This window comes from Sturnus vulgaris, chromosome 6 (assembly GCF_052056855.1).
Source record: "Sturnus vulgaris isolate bStuVul1 chromosome 6, bStuVul1.hap1, whole genome shotgun sequence".
Lineage (NCBI taxonomy): Eukaryota > Metazoa > Chordata > Aves > Passeriformes > Sturnidae > Sturnus > Sturnus vulgaris.
In genome coordinates, this window is record NC_142248.1 from 46,236,614 (window position 1) to 46,253,112 (window position 16,499).

Sequence of the window (16,499 nt, forward strand, 5' to 3'; positions counted from 1 at the left end):
GGTGAAACCTGGCTGGGAAAGGTCTTTGGTGGTCAGGAATGAGGGGAAAAGCAGCTGTCAGCTCCTGAAGGGAGCTACAAGAAATATGGAGAGGGGATTTTTTTTAATATGGAGTGATATCTATATATCTATATATTATTATATATTATTACACATAATATAATATGCAGTATATACTTAATTTTTTTTTTAATATGGAGTGATAGGATGGAGGAATTGATTGACACAGAGGGCAGGGTGAGATGGGATATTGGGAAGGAATTCCTGGCTGGGAGGGTGGTGAGGCCCTGAAATAGAATTCCCAGATTTGCTGTGGCTGCCCCTGGATCCCTGGCAGTGCCCAAGGCCAGGCTGGACATTGGGTTTGGAGCAGCCTGGGACACTGGAAGGTGTCCCTGGGTGAGCTTTGAGGTCCCTTCCAACCCAAACCATTCTGGGATTCTGACATCTCTGGGGCTGCTGCATTCAGACACATCCTGGCAGATTTCCTTTCCCTGGGAACGATGAAGGGCAGGACACATTGCAGACAAACATCCAGGATAAAATACCCAGAAGAAAAAATCTGTGCTGAAGGGAACCTGCAGAAATTCGGCTTCTGGAAAGTGAGATGCACCTTACCAGAGCTTCTGTTCCTTTTGCTCCCCTTGCCAACGTGAACAAACATCCAGGAGAGATCCAGGGAGGTGGAATATTCCCATGGAGCTCCCCACTGGGCTGCTGCACCGCTGCTGAGGAAGTCAGTGCACAACAAACATCGAGAATAATATTGCTCATTAGTGCCAGGTAATCAAGGCAATGGATCCAGTTATAAGCAGCCTCAGGAAGCAGAGTTCAGTTTCTGGAGGAGCTCAGAAGGAACTGGCTCATCAAGAAAGATCTCCCCCATCTCAGGCAGCCACGGAAAGAACATTCCTATTGTTCTTAAGAAGCAACAAATTGATTGCAGAGCCTTAATTAGAGAGAAAGGCCATTAATGGAGCCAGAGCTGCATTTCCTGAGCAGGCTGCTTAGCAGCTAATCCCCCCCACAGCTGATCCCTGCTCCTTGTGGCATTTTCCCTTCCCTCCTAAGCCTCAGAGCTCTGGATTCCCCTCACCACGGTGCAGCAGACATAAGGGAGTAGGTATTAAATGGAATTTAATAGGTATTAAAGCCTTCAGCTGGTGTCCTGAGCTCCGGGGTCAGCTCCAAGCCTTCCCTTGGTTTCTGAGGTGCAGAGCTCACATCTCTCCCTCTAGAGAGTCCAAGTCCAGTGGTGCAGCACATCTGGCTCAGGTGGCCACTGGGCCAGTGGAGTGGCTCACACAAAAAAATCCCAGTCTGTCATCTCCAGGGACATCCCAGGGCACAGCAGAGAAGGAGCTGCCTCTGCAGGAGGTTTGGAATTAAATATGGGGCAGTGGAGGAGGCTGAACAAGAAAACTGGATCAGGAGGATCAGAGATTCCAGAGGAGCCCCTGGAGCTGCTCCCAGGGCTGGGACCCCTCTGGAGCCAGGCTGGGAGAGCTGGGAATGTTCCCCTGGAGAGGAGAAGGATCCAGGGAGAGCTCAGAGCCCCTTGCAGAGCCTAAAGGGGCTCAGGAGAGCTGGAGAGGGACTGGGAACAAGGGATGGAGGGACAGGACACATGGAATGGCTCCCACTGCCAGAGGGCAGGGATGGATATTGGGATATTGGGAAAGAATTGTTCCTTGGGAGGGTGGAGAGGCCCTGGCACAGGGTGCCCAGAGAAGCTGTGGCTGCCCCTGGATCCCTGGCAGTTCCCAAGGCCAGGTTGGACAGGGCTTGGAGCAGCCTGGGACAGTGGAAGGTGTCCCTGCCATGGCAGGGGTGGCACTGGATGAGTTTTAAGGTCCCTTCCAATCCCAACCATTCCATGACTCTCTGATATTTAATTCCTCTCAGCCCTGCAGGGTCCCAGGACCCAAGAACCAGCCCCTAGCAAAGTTGGGGTTCTTCTTGCCAGGACTCGGATCCCCAAAAAAGTCGGACTCAGCATGGATTTGGATTTCTCCTGTCCTGATTTTCCACCCTGATGTCCGTGTGCAGGACTGCAGCACTTCCTCTCAGGGACACAACCAACAGAGAGTGAACTTCATCACCAACTCACTCCACAAATGGATATTTGGAGTTTTTAATTTCTGTCCTTACCTCGTTTGCCCCTCTCTGTAGCTGTGGGAGAGCAGCAGCTCCTGGCTGAGTTTTTCTCAGCATCCCTGTAATAGATCCTGCAGCTCTGTGTGTGCTTTCAAAGGGAGCCATGTCAGGTGCTGGCAGGGAAAAGCTAAGATCATTTTCTGTTCATCCTTAATGAAGCAAACCAGGAGTTAATTGGACAAAATCAAAGGGTTGTTGCGAGGTGCTTACATTTCTTCTCCCTAAAAAATCAAAGCAAAGACTAGATCCTATATCAAAGCAAGGACAGAGAATCTTTAATGCATCCTCACAGTCAGGAGCAGCCCAGGACATCCCATAACTCTGGGATTTGTTCAGTCCAAGTATCAGAGACAGCCAAGAAAAATCACATCAATGATCCACATGGGGTAAAACTGGCCTTGGTCAGCTTCAGCCAGCCTGGAAGGTTGGGTTTGATGATCCTGGAGTCTCTTTAATTATTCTGGGATTCATCAGGTTGCAAGGAATCATCCTGGAGCAGCCCACTGAGGTGATCCCACTGAGGTGTGGAGGGTCACTGCAGCTCTGGTGGCATCTGCTAACTCCACCTGGTGTCTCCATGATTTTGGAAGGCTCTGATCTCTCAGGCCACTTGGGTTTGTGTTTTCTGCTGGGGAAGTTCTGCATGCCTGGTTTGCCCCCTCGAAGAAATGGGTTCAAAGAGCAATGGGATGCTGGAATTTTGGGAGGGGTGGGGTGGTTCTCCCAAATCTTGCTGAGGAATCCATGCAGGCTGCCAGGGAATGGCAGGTTCAGGTGAGCACAAGGATTCCCAGCAGGAACAAAACACTTTGCTGTTCCATTTCAGTGTGTGACCTGTCCCTGCAGCATCCCAGGCATTCCAGCCAGGCTTTCTTCCACATGGCTCCCAACAGGAGGTCTGGAAGCCAGACTTGTTCCTTCACAGCTCTGACATAACTATTATGTGCCTTAGAATCCATGCCAAGAGAAGAATTGCTGGGTTTTACCCTAAATCTCCTGCTTCCAGCAGCATCCCCAAATAATTTTTAAAACATTATCAATCTCCTTTCAGGGAGGACCCCCAAACCTGGGGCTTGGTCAGGGTGTTGGGTGAGGGGCTCTGTGCAGCCAGCTGGGCAAGTGGAGATGGATGACAGACACTGCCACTGCTGCAGGATTGTCACCGTGACCAGGCTGAACAAAACCCTAAATCCAGCAGGAATCCAGCAAGGCTGGGAGCAGGCAGAGCCCTGTGCCTGCCCAGGGGCTGGGGAATCCCACATGGGAAGCACTGAAAGGCTTTTAGTAAGGTCATGCTCGAAAAGAATCTATCCTTGTTTTATTTCCAGGCTGGAGCTTTTGAATCAGTTCTGCCTGCTGAGGGAATACAGTGCCCTTGTGTGTGCCTGAACAAAGCCAGGCTGGGGCCATCTGTGCACCCCAGGGACAGCACTTGGGGGCTGGGGGGCTTCAGCTCTGCCTGGCTCTTGCCAGCAGCACCTCACAGGGAGCGTGGGGCATCCTAAAGAAGAAAAAAATCCCACATTTCTGGAGCCCAGAAAGGGTTTAGCCACATGTTGGCTGAGCATCCTGGTGCCACCCAGGCTCCTGTGGTCCAGAGTTTCTCTCCACTTCTCAGGGACATCCCAGGGGCTGTTTCTGGGCATGTCCCCAAATCCAACCAAGCACCCCCAGCTCCTCACTGCAGGACATTTGCAGTGATGTCCACGTGTGGGATTTCACCCCAATAAGCAGTAACTCTGGTGGGATTAAATAAAAACTCTAATAGTGGTGGGAGTTTTGCATCACTTAATGAGTGGTTTGTCTCAGTCTCTTCTGCTCTCACTCAGAGCCAGGATTAAAAAATACACAAAGGAAATGAATTTTCTCACTTTTGGGGCTTGGTTGTTTATTAAATCATATCTAAAGTACAGAAAGTTCAGCAGCACTTCCAGCTACCTGCTAGAAGTGAGGAAAATGGAGGAAGGTGCAGCTGCTGCAAGGTCTCTTAAAGCTGAACAGTCCAATAGAGAATTAACACCGATATTATTGATCCTTTTAACCCAATAACTAAATTCCCATGACCCTCAGTGTGACAGAGTGACCAACCAGAAACTGCTGCCTGAAACCATGGAGAAGAAGGAAGATGAGCCCAGAAAGAGACACCACCCCAAATCCTCCATCTTGTCCCACACCCATTCCTATATTATAAAACCCCAAATCCCAAACCCTTCCCCGTGTGCAATCACACACTTCTATTTCACTGCACACCCGTGATTTTAACTCCATCCCCCAAATTTGGAGCCTTCTCCAAGGGCTCAGCTCCAAAGCAGTGTTCTGCAGGGGGGCAGTGCCTGACAGCACAGAAAGCTCAAAAATCCCCAGGATTCTGGGATCCAACAGAAAATCACCTGGGCTGAGCTGATGAAGCCTCCAAGCTCTGAGGGATTGGAAGTGGTTTCTGCTCTTTGCTGTTGTGTTATCAACACTATCAAAGAAATGAGTGGCTTTAACAAAATCCTGAAGTGCAGGCAGCGCTTTGGGTTTAGGGTTTGAAATGGGAACCTGGCAGCTCCAGGTTTCTTTCCAGAGGCAGCCTTGAATCCAAAAGTCAGGCACTCATGACTGGAGCCAAAAGCCAATTAGCAGCAGTTTAGCTTCATCAACTTCCTGACTGAATGCAAGTTTTAATTAAACATCCCATTTTAATTAGTCAGGCATCACGTACGGAGGGCTGGCCTCAAGATTCAAAGGCTGCAGGTCCTGAACTTTAATTAAAAGAAAACTTGCATGAATTCAATTCCAGCATCTGTGACAGCTCCTGCTCCTTTGGAGGGCAGGAGCAGAACAGCTGGGAGCAGCTCCTTTCCCGGCCATTCCTCTCCTCTTTTATTCCATGGGGATCCTCTGGTGGAAGAGGTGACCTGGGTGGCAGGAGAGAAGAGGCAGGGGATGGTTGCAATGTTTGGGGGGTCACAGCAGGTACTGATGTGATGCCAGGAGCTCTTTTGGGGTGAGTTTTGGTGAGTTTGGTGTTGGTTGACAGCAGCTGAACGTGAGGCCAGGTGTGCCCAGGTGGGCAAAGAAGGACAAAGGCACCAAGGGCTGGTACCAGGGCAGGGACTGTCCCCTGTGCTGGCACTGGGGACAATCCTGAGCCCCTCGTGGAAAGGACACTGAGGGGCTGGAGAGTGTCCAGGGAAGGGAATGGAGCTGGGAAGGGAATGGAGAATTCCTGAGGGAGCTGGGAAGGGAATGGAGAATTCCTGAGGGAGCTGGGAAGGGGCTCAGCCTGGAGAAAAGGAGGCTCAGGGGGGCCCTTGTGGCTCTGCACAACTCCCTGACAGGAGGGGACAGCCGGGGGGATTTGGGATCTGCTCCCAGGGAACAGGGACAGGAGGAGAGGGAACGGCCTCAGGCTGGGCCAGGGCAGGTTTAAATTGGATATCAGGGAAAAATTCCTTCCTGGAAAGGTTTGTCCAGCCCTGGCACAGCTGTCCAGGGCAGTGCTGGACTCACCATCCCTGCAGGGATTTAAAAGCCCTGTGGATGTGGCACTTGGGGACATGGGGCAGTGGTGGCCTTGGCAGTGCTGGGGGAATATTTAGACTCCATGATCTCAGAGGGCTTTTCCAACTTGAATTCTGTGATTTTCTGATCCTGCCCAGTGCCAGAGCCTGCAAACAAGCTGGGGTTTGAAATGAGACCAATTTCCTCACCCCTGCTGGTGCCCAACACCCCCCATCCAGCCCCCAGTGCCCCCCAAAAATAACAAACCCAGCTCCCTCCTCACCTAAAGGCAGCGAGGATGGGGCTCCATCACTGGCAGCTGGGTGCTGCAGGAGGAAAACCAGAGCAGTTCTGATGATGCTGAGTTAAATTCTCTGGTTTTGGAGCCTGCTCAGCTCTCCTGAGCCTCCAGCCTTCTGCTCTCATCCCTGTGCTGGGACAAGGGAGAATGAGAGTGACAGAAATGCCTTTGTCAGCCTTGGAAGGAGGAGGGTGATGGAGCTATTAGTGAGCACAAAGACAGGACAGATTCTCTCCTAAGTGCTCTGGGGACAGAGAGATTTAAATGCTCAGCTCCCATTAATGCTGATGTGAATCACAGAGGTCTCTTCTTGCTGCCTTGGAGCAAGAGCACCGAAAAAAAAAAAAACAAAAAACCAGATTTCCGCAGAGAAAAAAAAAATCCCCTTGATTTTAAAGCACCGGTAAATGAGATTTTCTTCATTTCACACTCATTAATTTCCCTGCCTGTGCTGGTTGAGGGTTCAGCACAGGGAGCTGCCAGGCTCATGGATGACCCCATGGATGATGTCCCCATGCAGAATTCCCGACCCTAAAAAGCCACAAGGATTTTTTTTTTTATTTTTTTTGTCACATCCCAGGTTGTTGCAGGGAGGAGAAATCCTTCCAGCGTGTGTCAGAAATATTAACAGCTCTTGTTAATATTTTTAACAATTAATTATTGTTAATATTTTAACTCTATTTTAATAATTGTTTTCCAGTGCCTAAAGGAGCTCCAAGAGGGATTTGCACAAGGGATGGGGTGACAGGACAATGGGGAATGGGAAAATTTCATGGGAAAGCCTCAGCATGAGAGGGACCCATCCTGGAGATGGGAACAAAGCTCCTGCTGGTGAAAAATTAAACCTTGGAGCTGCTGTGCCCAGTGAACAACCTGTGCCCACCCATATGTGGGAACTGGCCTTAAAATTATAAATTTCAAATATAATTATAAAATTATTGTATATTATATATAATAATATTACTATGATATGTAATATATATTCGATACTATATACTGTATACTATATACTATATAATATATAATATATAATATATAATATATAATATAGTGTATATATAATATATAATGTATAGTACACATTATATACAATTATATAAATATATTTATAATATAACTGTATTATAAATATATACTTTATATAATATAGAATGTAATTATATATAATATTATATATTATATATGTTGTATATTTAGAATATAATTATAAAATTAAAATATGCACTTACAGAATTAAAATACACACTTATAAAATTAAAATATAGATTTATAGAACTAAACTATACACTTATATAATGAAAATATACACTTTCCAGACTCGATAATGCCCCTCACTCTCTTGCCCTGGAGGCATCAAGAGTAGCTGGAGCAGAGGGAAGGGCTGAGCTGAGAAAGGGATGCAGTGAGGCCACAGGCAGGGATGCTCTGAGCTCTTGGACCATTTTTTTTGTGGAGAATCCGAGGTTGCTGCCCCATGGGAGCCTTTGTGCTGTGAGCCTTGGGGTGCCTGGGGGTGAAGGAATTTCAGTGGACAGCACACACAGGCACCACAGGGCTCTCAGGAAATATTAAGCCCACTTTTCAAAAGCTTTCCCATCAGGAAAAGCCTCAAAGAATTATGTTGATCTAAAGATGCCCTTTATGAAATGCATGTTAATGGGGGAAATAATAAAAAAAAAGCCTTCTAAAGACTTTAAAGGAAAAAAAAAAACCAACCAACCAACCCAACATGCTGCAATTTTAATGAGGAGCTTGTAAACACAACCAACCCCTGCTGGTTTTTTTTCCATTAATTGCCTGTGTCATCATCACAGCTCTCAGCAAAACACCTTGCTGGGCTTGGGGCACCTTCCCAAATCCAGGAGGGCTGAGCAGGGTGATGGGGGCTTTGGAAAAGGCTGGGCTGGGCTCTGACCTTGGCTGGGGAGGGAGGAGGGATGGGATGGGATAATGGGATGGGATGGGATGGGATGGGATGGGATGGGACAATGGGATGGGATGGGATGGGATGGGATGGGATGGGATGGGATGGGATGGGATGGGATGGGATGGGATGGGATGGGATGGGATGGGATGGGATGGGATGGGATGACCTGCTGAGCTGATTTAGCAATCCCATTTTTATTAAGAGATGCATTCCCTGATTAGCTCCACATCCCAACAACTGGGGCACCATAAATTACCAAGGAAATGCAGGAAGCACTTGGGTGAATTAAAGTCTCCCTGGGAAGCAGCAGCGAGGTCATTTTCTGGGCAATTATTTTTCTGGGCCATTAAAGGGTTGCCACAGCTCTCTGCTGGGTTTTGCTCTGATTTCTGCCCAGCAGAGCCCTGCTCCCCTCCCTGGCATCCAGGGGGGCACAGCAGCACCCCTGGGAAGGGCAGCCAGCCCGGTGCCCACATCCTGGAAGGATGGACACAGGAGATTTTTGGAGATCTGGGGGCCATCAACCACTTTCCCATCTCCTTTCTGTGTCTGAAAGAACCCCCTAAAAACCCTCAAAACCCACGGGGGTGTTTGCAGCCAATTTGCAGCCCACAAAAGAGGCAAAAATCTCTCCCAGAGGAGAATTGCTGAGAGTGATTTGGCTCTTGAGATAATCCACACGCTGCTGGAATCAGGGCAGAAGGGGGAGATTGGGAAGATCCCTGAGTGCAAGTGCCATGGAAATGAAAAAGCTTTTGATGAACATAATGATTGTTATTATTCTGTTCTGCTGCTCAGCCCAGCAGGGCCAGGGCTGTGGGAGTGTTCCCACTCCAGAGGGACAAGGAGCAGTCAGGATTTTGCAGGAAGTCCCTGCTTTAACCTTCACTTTCAAGAGGGTTTGGGTGATTTTTCAGCCTGACCTGTGTTCCCAGCACACGTGGGTCAGATCCTACAGAAATTTTGGTGATTTTGGAGGGCACAGATGCAGGGGAGGGAGCAAATGGCTCCCTGTGAGAGCCAGGGTGGATTGTGGCTTGTCCCTGATCACCCAGGGAAGCCTCTGGAGGAGGTGGACACTGAAAATCTGCCTCCCAAAGCCAGGATACCCGAGCTGATGGTTAAATCTGCTTTTCTCTCCTTGCACTCAGGCACACCTTGGTGGGATGCTGGAGCTGCAGCCCATCCCCAGCCCAAAATCCCCCACAATCCAGGGGGATGCCTGACTCCTGGGCATGGAAATGACCTTTTTCTCTTTGCTTCCCCTGCAGAGCCAGCTTTCCCAGGCCCTGAATGGTTTGTCAGACAGAGCCAAGGAGGCAAAGGAATTCCTGGTCCAGCTCCGTAACATGGTGCAGCAAATCCAGGTACTGAGAAAGTGAGAAACCCTCCCCACCTGGATGGGCCATCCCCTGTCCCTCTTCCCAAGCTTGGTTGGGTGGGTTTGGCTCTCCCAAAGGAACCCACACCTCAATTTCCACCTCAATTTCCACGTCACCCCCCTGAACCCTCCCCAAAACTGCTGCTCCCAGCATCAGGGAGGGAACTGCAGAGTCCTGAGCCCTTCCCTTCTCTGCCATGGGTGGATCCAAACCTGTTCCTCACCTGCCACCACCACATTTTCCACCATCCAAGGCCCTCAGGATCCCACACCCAATGCTGTGGATTCGTGGGTGGCAGTGGTGCAGCTGCACGTGCAAAAATGATCCATTAAAAAAGGAAAATCCAGTTTTCCAGCTGGACTGGGGCTGTTCCCTGGGCTGTGACTCCCTCTGTGCCCCACAGGAGAACAGTGTGGAGTTTGAAGCCTGCCTGGTGGCTCAGTGTGATGCCCTCATCGATGCCCTCAACAGAAGGAAAGCCCAGCTGCTGTCCCGGGTCAACAAGGAGCATGAGCACAAGCTGAAGGTGAGCCTGGGTGGTCACAGAGCTCCCTGCAGGGTTGGCACTGACTGGGATGCTGTTTTTTTGGGGGGGAGGCCACTCCTTTTCCACGTGAATTCCATCTTGCTGCACCCACAGCATGTCCCTGACAAAGTGCTGCATCCTCCAGGTGGTTCCCAAGGAATTGTTGGGTTCATTTCTAGTCTTTAGGTCAGCAGAACTATATTGTACAGCATGGAAAAGGACTTTGTTCGTGTCTCACGTTGCTCCCAAGCTTCTGGAATGATCCTGCAGGATGCTGGGTGCTTCTGCTGAACTCCTGAGCCATTTGGTGTCATTAGTTGTCACCAGGAGCAGGATTGACTCTGCTTTCATGGCCTCAGGGTGGTGGTGGCCCTGAGATTTTTGGTGTTGGGAGCAGAGGTGCAGCTCCGTGGGAGCTGTGGGTTTGTGTCATTCCCACTGTCACCTCAGCACGTCTTTCCAGCTGATGTGGGGCTGGGAAGGGAAGCCAAGGACCAGATCTCACCTGGGAGCAGTGGAACAGGAGCAGAATTGTTGGGCAGGGGCCATCAGTGATGGAGGGATGCTGTCACACCCACGTTTAGGATTGCAGGGTGTCTCTCCCGAGGTCATTGCAGTGTTCTGCCTGGAAACTTCACTCTTGGCCTTGCTTTGGGCCACGCAGGAGGCTGCCAGAGGGATTCCTAAAACAAGGGGAAGGCCACCAGTCCTCCCTGCATGCAGACCATGGGCAGGACATTTCCACAGGGAGAGGGACAATGGAGCTTTGTGGGACTGAGCCCACCCTCAGTGCTCACTGCCAGCAGCAAAGCACAGCCCCAAACACAGCACAGAGGGGACCCCCAGTGCCTGGTGGGCTCCCTCTCCCTCATCCCCTTCAGGGCACGGTTAATTAAACTCTCACAAAGCCAGGCAGCACAAAGCAAAGCAATTTCCCTGCTCAGCACAACCCACAGAGGCCTTTGGCTGGAGGAGTGGATCCACATCCCTCTGCTTGTTCCTGTCCTGTCCATGGATCCACATCCCACTGCTTATTCCTGTCCTGTCCATGGAATCCATGGATCTGCATCCCTCTGCTTGTTCCTGTCTATGGAATCCATGGATCTGGATCCCTCTGCTTCCTCCTGTCCTATCCATGGATCTGCATTCCTCTCCTTGTTCCCATCCTATCCATGGAATCCATGGATCTGGATCCCTCTGCTTGTTCCTGTCCTGTGGTCTCCATCCCACCCCCATCCACCCTCGTTATCAGCTGGGCTTTGTCCTTAAAAACCCCAAAGAGCCCCTGGGTTTGTGACTGGACTCTGGATCCTCCCTTCCTGAAGCTCCTGCAGCTCCAGGTGCCCAGGGAAGGGCAGGAAGGGCTCTGTGGTGCCCTGGCAGAGGTGGCACCTGAGCCTCCTCCAGTGAGAATCATGGAATCATGGAATGGTTTGGCTTGGGAGGGACATTAAATCCCAGCCAGTGCCACCCCTGCCATGGCAGGGACACCTCCCACTGTCCCAGGCTGCTCCAACCCTGTCCAGCCTGGCCTTGGACAATTCCAGGGATCCAGGGGCAGCCACAGCTCCTCTGGGAATTCTATTCCAGGGCCTCCCCATCCTCACAGCCAGGAATTCCTTCCCTGTAGGTCACCTAAACTTCCCCCTGGAGTGGGTGAAGCTGCAGTGATTTACACCCACCCTGAGACGTCCCTGGGCCCATTTCCATCTGCAGATGAGCTGAGGTCACCTCCTGGCCCGTGCTTTTTGTGGAATTGTGGCCAGGGTGAGTCCTGCAGGGCTCTGGGCTTTGTCCTGGGTGGTGTCCCCACCAGCACAGGACACGTTTGGCTTTGCCACTTGTGCTGGGAACTTCGCCCTTGCCCACAGCAGCCTGTCCTGTGTGTGGCCACTTTGTCACTGCCGTGACCTGGAGAGCATCTCAGCCCCGGAGAGGAGTGCTCCCAGTGCCAGGGAGCCCTTTCAGATCCAAGCTGGTGCCTCCAGCAGCTGCAGTGTCCTGGCTCCTGTCCTGGAGCCCATGGGCTCTGCTCCTGCCCAGTGGGATGCTGGCCACCCTGGCACCGTGGCAGGGAGGAGAGGCTCAGGGGACAGAGCCAAGCCCTGGCACAGGGGCACAGGCACCCTCAGGACACAGCCCAAGTTCCCAGCCCAAGTTCCCAGCCCAAGTTCCCATCTCTGGCCTGGATTTGGGGTCAGCTTGGCTTTGGGGCTGCCCTGCTTTGTCCTGACACACATCCCATGGGGGCAGGCACAAATCCAGGCCTGACTCTGGGCCAGCACTAATTACTGCAGAGCTTGTGAGGACACCAAGGGACATCCCTGCCTTGCTCCAGCCTCCCACTGCAGCCAGATTCAAAACTGAGAACCTGGCCTTTAAAAAAGCAACACCTGGAGGAGCACTGGGGCCAGGTCACCTGCAGGACAGAGCTCCTTGTGTGTCCTCATTGATTTTCAGAGGAGCAGTGGGGTCTTTCCCCAGGGATTCTCTCCTCCAGGTTTGTGCTGGAGTGTTGTCCCAGGAAGAAATCTCTCCTCAGCCCATCACAAACACATTCTGAGCTCTGGGTGCACCTCCTGGAGCTCTCAGCAGCTTTATGGACCGTTCCAGTCTTTTTCCAGCCTTCAGGCCATGGGATGCTCCATGATTTCTCCAGGCTGTTCAGGCAGCATTTGCCACGTTTCCCAGGAGAGGAGATCACACAGGAAACACCCACCAAGGGTTTCTATCCAGGGCACTGCATCTCCAGAGGTGAAATCCTGCTCCTTCTTCAAGGCTGCAGTCAGGATTTTCCAGTGGAACTCGGTGTTCCCTGTTGGATCAGGTTCCTGGTGGTGCTAACACAAAACTCTGCTTTTCCTGCCTCCAGCCTGAGCCTCCTCTCCCCAAAAAAAAAAAAAAAAAAAAAAAAAGCTCTGGTTGTGGGACCCAGCACATTCAAACCTTGCCAGGGTCTGTCCTGGCCATTTTTCCAGCTGGGATTTTTCCAGCTGGGTGTGCAGCTCCGTGGGGAAGCAGAGGGCACCCAGGGTGAGGAGGATCCGTGTCCCCCATGTGACATTCCCAGCAGGACTCACCCCAGGCACTGGGGAGGTTGAGTGCCTTGAGATCTGTTCTCCACCCAAGCACGAAAAAAAGGAGGAAGGCAGTTAAGTGGAGCCGAGTGGAGATGTTATTGCTTTCTAGGAGCTGTTTTAAAATTAAAATGTAAATTATAGTTAATGTCATCTCAGGGAAGAAAAGCTCTTGAAAGAGCTGTCCTATTTTAAGGTCGTGGTGAACTGCTGTGAGTGCACAAAAACCCCTTTTTATAGGCTGGAATTAGCAGCCAGGTGCTGGCTGTTGCCTTATTTAGCACTTAAAGGGGAGGGGAAATGATGTTTGGTAAAAATGATCACAAATAAAATGTGTGGAGCTTCCCAAATCCCCTCAAAATCTGAGCCATGGAGGAGCCAGGCTGGGCTCTGTCTCATCTCTGAGGTGACAGAAAAAGGGAAACAGCCTCAAATTACTTCAGGGGAGATTTAGATTGGATATTTAGGAAAATTTCTTCATGGAAAGGATTGTCCAGGCCAGCAGTGGGATCATCATCCCTGGATGTGATAATAACCCACGTGGATGTGCCAGGTTTTCCTGGGAATCCTTCATGGCCTCCCTGAGCCCAGCACAGGCTCCTGCACCAGTCCAAGGCTTGAGGAGCTCCCAAATTTCCCTCCCAGCTCTCCCCATCAACAAACTCTGAATTACTGGGGTGACAGGGAGCAGAAATCCCTCGTGCTTGAGGAGGATCCCAGGATTCTGTGGCTTAAGAATCACAGGATTCAAGTGGCTTAAAGCCACACGGAAAATATTTTGGCTTTATTGACCCCACTGGGTTTAGACCAGGCCTTCAAATTGTGAGAGATGTTTATGTCTAATTTCTAAAGCCTTTAATTTTGCTAATCGAAGTGGTTGATGGAATATTTGTGTCCTGTTCTCCATTTCTCCTTTAAAGCCACAAAGCCCCACTTGATCCCACCCAAAAATCCCAATTTTTGCCTTAGAAGCAGTTTGGTGCTGGTGAATGTGGATTTCTGGTGGTGGCTTTTGTGCTGTAGAGATGCTGGAATTAAAAAGTTATTAAAATGCAGTTTTATGGCCTGGTTCTCCAGATGGATGATGCTGGATCCCTGAGGGGAAGCAGGGTTGGAGAAGGGCTGGGACAGAGCTGCAGCTTTGGATTCACCTGGAACAGGCTGCCCTGGGCTGAGTTTGGAGTCTCTCTAATGCTGGACACTCCACAGCCTCTTTTTTATGATCTTTGACCACCTTTAGAGAAAAAAAAAAAGCTTTTATTATGTCTTCACCCAGCAAATGCTGTTCCCTGGCTGGAGGGAGCAGATGGCAATTCTGCTGGAAATACTTGGAAAGCATCAGCTCCAGCAGGGAGAGCTTCACAAATTCATTATCCTGGGCAAACCAGACAGAGATTGAAGCTGCAAAGAAGATAAGAAGATTTGTTTTAGCAATCCCATCCTTGCTGCCTTCCTGTGGCATTTCCCCTCGGAGGGATCTCACATCAGTGAAGGGATGTGGCTTTTCCAGCATTCCAGGTGGGATTCCCCACTTGCCAATCTGCAGCCCAGCAGGCAGGGAATGCAGAACCTGCCTCTGGATGTGCTTTGCCAGCAGGGTTGTGCCCCACAGATGGGTTTTATCTCGTGGTCTGCAGCTGGGAGAGCCAACATCCACACAGGCAAAATCCCTGGATGCTTTGCAGCCCCCTCTGCCCCTGCTGGGTCGTGCCCTGAAGGACTGAGCATCCCTGCTGAGAAGGGAAATCCAGGGCTTGCCCTCGTTCAGGAAGGTCAGAGTAGGAGTGGGATCTCCAGGAGCAGCTCTGGGCTCTGCTTTATCCTTCCAGGACCTGAAGGGGCTCCAGGAGAGCTGGAGAGGGACTGGGGACAAGGGATGGAGGGACAGGACACAGGGAATGGCTCCCACTGCCAGAGAGCAGGGATGGATGGGATATTGGGGATTGGGAATTCCTGGATTTGCTGTGGCTGCCCCTGGATCCCTGGCAGTGTCCAAGGCCAGGTTGGACAGGGCTTGGAGCAGCCTGGGACAGTGGAAGGTGTCCCTGTCCTGGGGCTGGATGGGTTTTAAAGATTCCTTCCAACCCAAAGCATCCTGGAATTCTGTGATTGACCCCAGCAGAGCTGTTCCAGTGCACTCAAGTTTTAGGAAGTGGAATTCAATGAACTCTCCTCTCTAACAACAGTGTTGGAGGCCAGAGCCACCATGTGCAGGTCCTGCTGCACCAAAGCTCCATCTCAGAGCCACCCAGCATCTCCCCAAGCCCCTGGACAATGTCCTGGTCCAGAGGAGCAATATGGGAGCTCCCTCTGCTGCCTTGTCCACCCTGCACCCCCTCCCCAGCCTCCCTCTGCCACAGCCTGGAAACACCAGGCTGGGATTGCTAAAAGCAGCAGGGAATGGCTGCTCCCTAAAAATCTGGAGCTGTTTTGAAGAATGTTTAATGGCATTTCACACGAGCAGTGATGTTGTCCCAAGTCTCCCAGGGAACAAGGGATGAGATGAAAGGAAAAACCTTCAGGATACACCAGGGAAGGCTCAGATTGGATATCAGGGAAAATTTCTGCATGGAAAGAGTGTCCAGCCGTGGCACTCAGGCTGCTCAGGAGTCTCCATGCCTGGAGGGATTTAAAATCCATGTGGATGTGGCACCTGGGGACATGGGGCAGGGGTGGCTTTGGCAGTGCTGGGGGAACATTTGGCCTGGGTGGTCTCAGAGAGCTTTTCCAACCTGAATCAATCCGTGCTCCTAAACTGCAAGGCTGCTAATTCTTTTCTTCCTGCTAGGTGATTAAGCAGAGGTGATTAAATTTTAATTAACCAGCACGTGATGGCATTGATTGCCCTGCAGGAGTCACCCCCCTCAGAACCCGGGTTCCTTCACCATGGCAGCCTGAGTGCTTGCTTTTCCCTGGCCATTCCTCAGACGGGAATGCTGCAGGGATGCTGGCAGGGGGAGATGCTCTCCAGCTCTGAGGAGGCATCCCAGCACTGCTGAGCTCCCAGGAACGTTCATTGTTGGGAAGGATGAATTAGGGAAACCTTATAAATACGAGTGCTTAGCAAAAGACTTTGAGAATATGGAAAATAGAAGCGAAATAGAAATGAGAGCAATTTTCGACTGTGTGGCTGAAAGCAACTGAATGCCTGAAGGCCCCTTGGTTTAGATAATGTTAAATGCTGCAAATACCAAAAAACAAACAGACATCCTCCCTAGGCATGGCAGGAAGGGTCCCAGATAAAATTTAGAGATAAGAAAAGCAGTAAAACATGGCAATATAGTGATTCCTATAGGTGGCATGCAAATGTTAGAGAATTTGTATCTTGTATTAGATTGGTTAGTGGAAATGAGAATATTCAACATAGAATTAATTTAAGATTTAATGTATTTTTACTTTCTTATGCTTTTACTTTCTTCGTTCTTACTTTCTTAAGTTCTTTTCTCTTACTCTCACTCTCTGTCCACCCTGCTCTGAGCTGTGGCTGCAGTTCCCAGCAGGGCCTTATATAAACCCACGCCCTACGAAATAAACTGCAAAACTTGAAAACCAGAATAAAAGGAGCGCCTGAGTTTGTCCCGACCGTCCCAAAGCAAAGACTCCTACAGTTCATCCGTGTTTATTGCAGCTTTTCCCATCT

General features: G+C 50.5%; 1 protein-coding gene across 5 annotated transcripts in view; it reads left to right on the plus strand.

Annotated features, from left to right (window-relative positions):
• Nucleotides 1–16,499, plus strand: part of TRIM9 (tripartite motif containing 9) — a 61,554-nt gene that overhangs the window by 22,034 nt on the left and 23,021 nt on the right. For all 5 annotated transcript variants that reach the window (XM_088166421.1, XM_088166422.1, XM_088166420.1 and 2 more), the window contains exons 2-3: nt 9,146–9,241; nt 9,660–9,782. In XM_088166421.1, the coding sequence (XP_088022547.1) occupies nt 9,146–9,241; nt 9,660–9,782 (219 nt within the window). The remainder of the gene's footprint in view (nt 1–9,145; nt 9,242–9,659; nt 9,783–16,499) is intronic.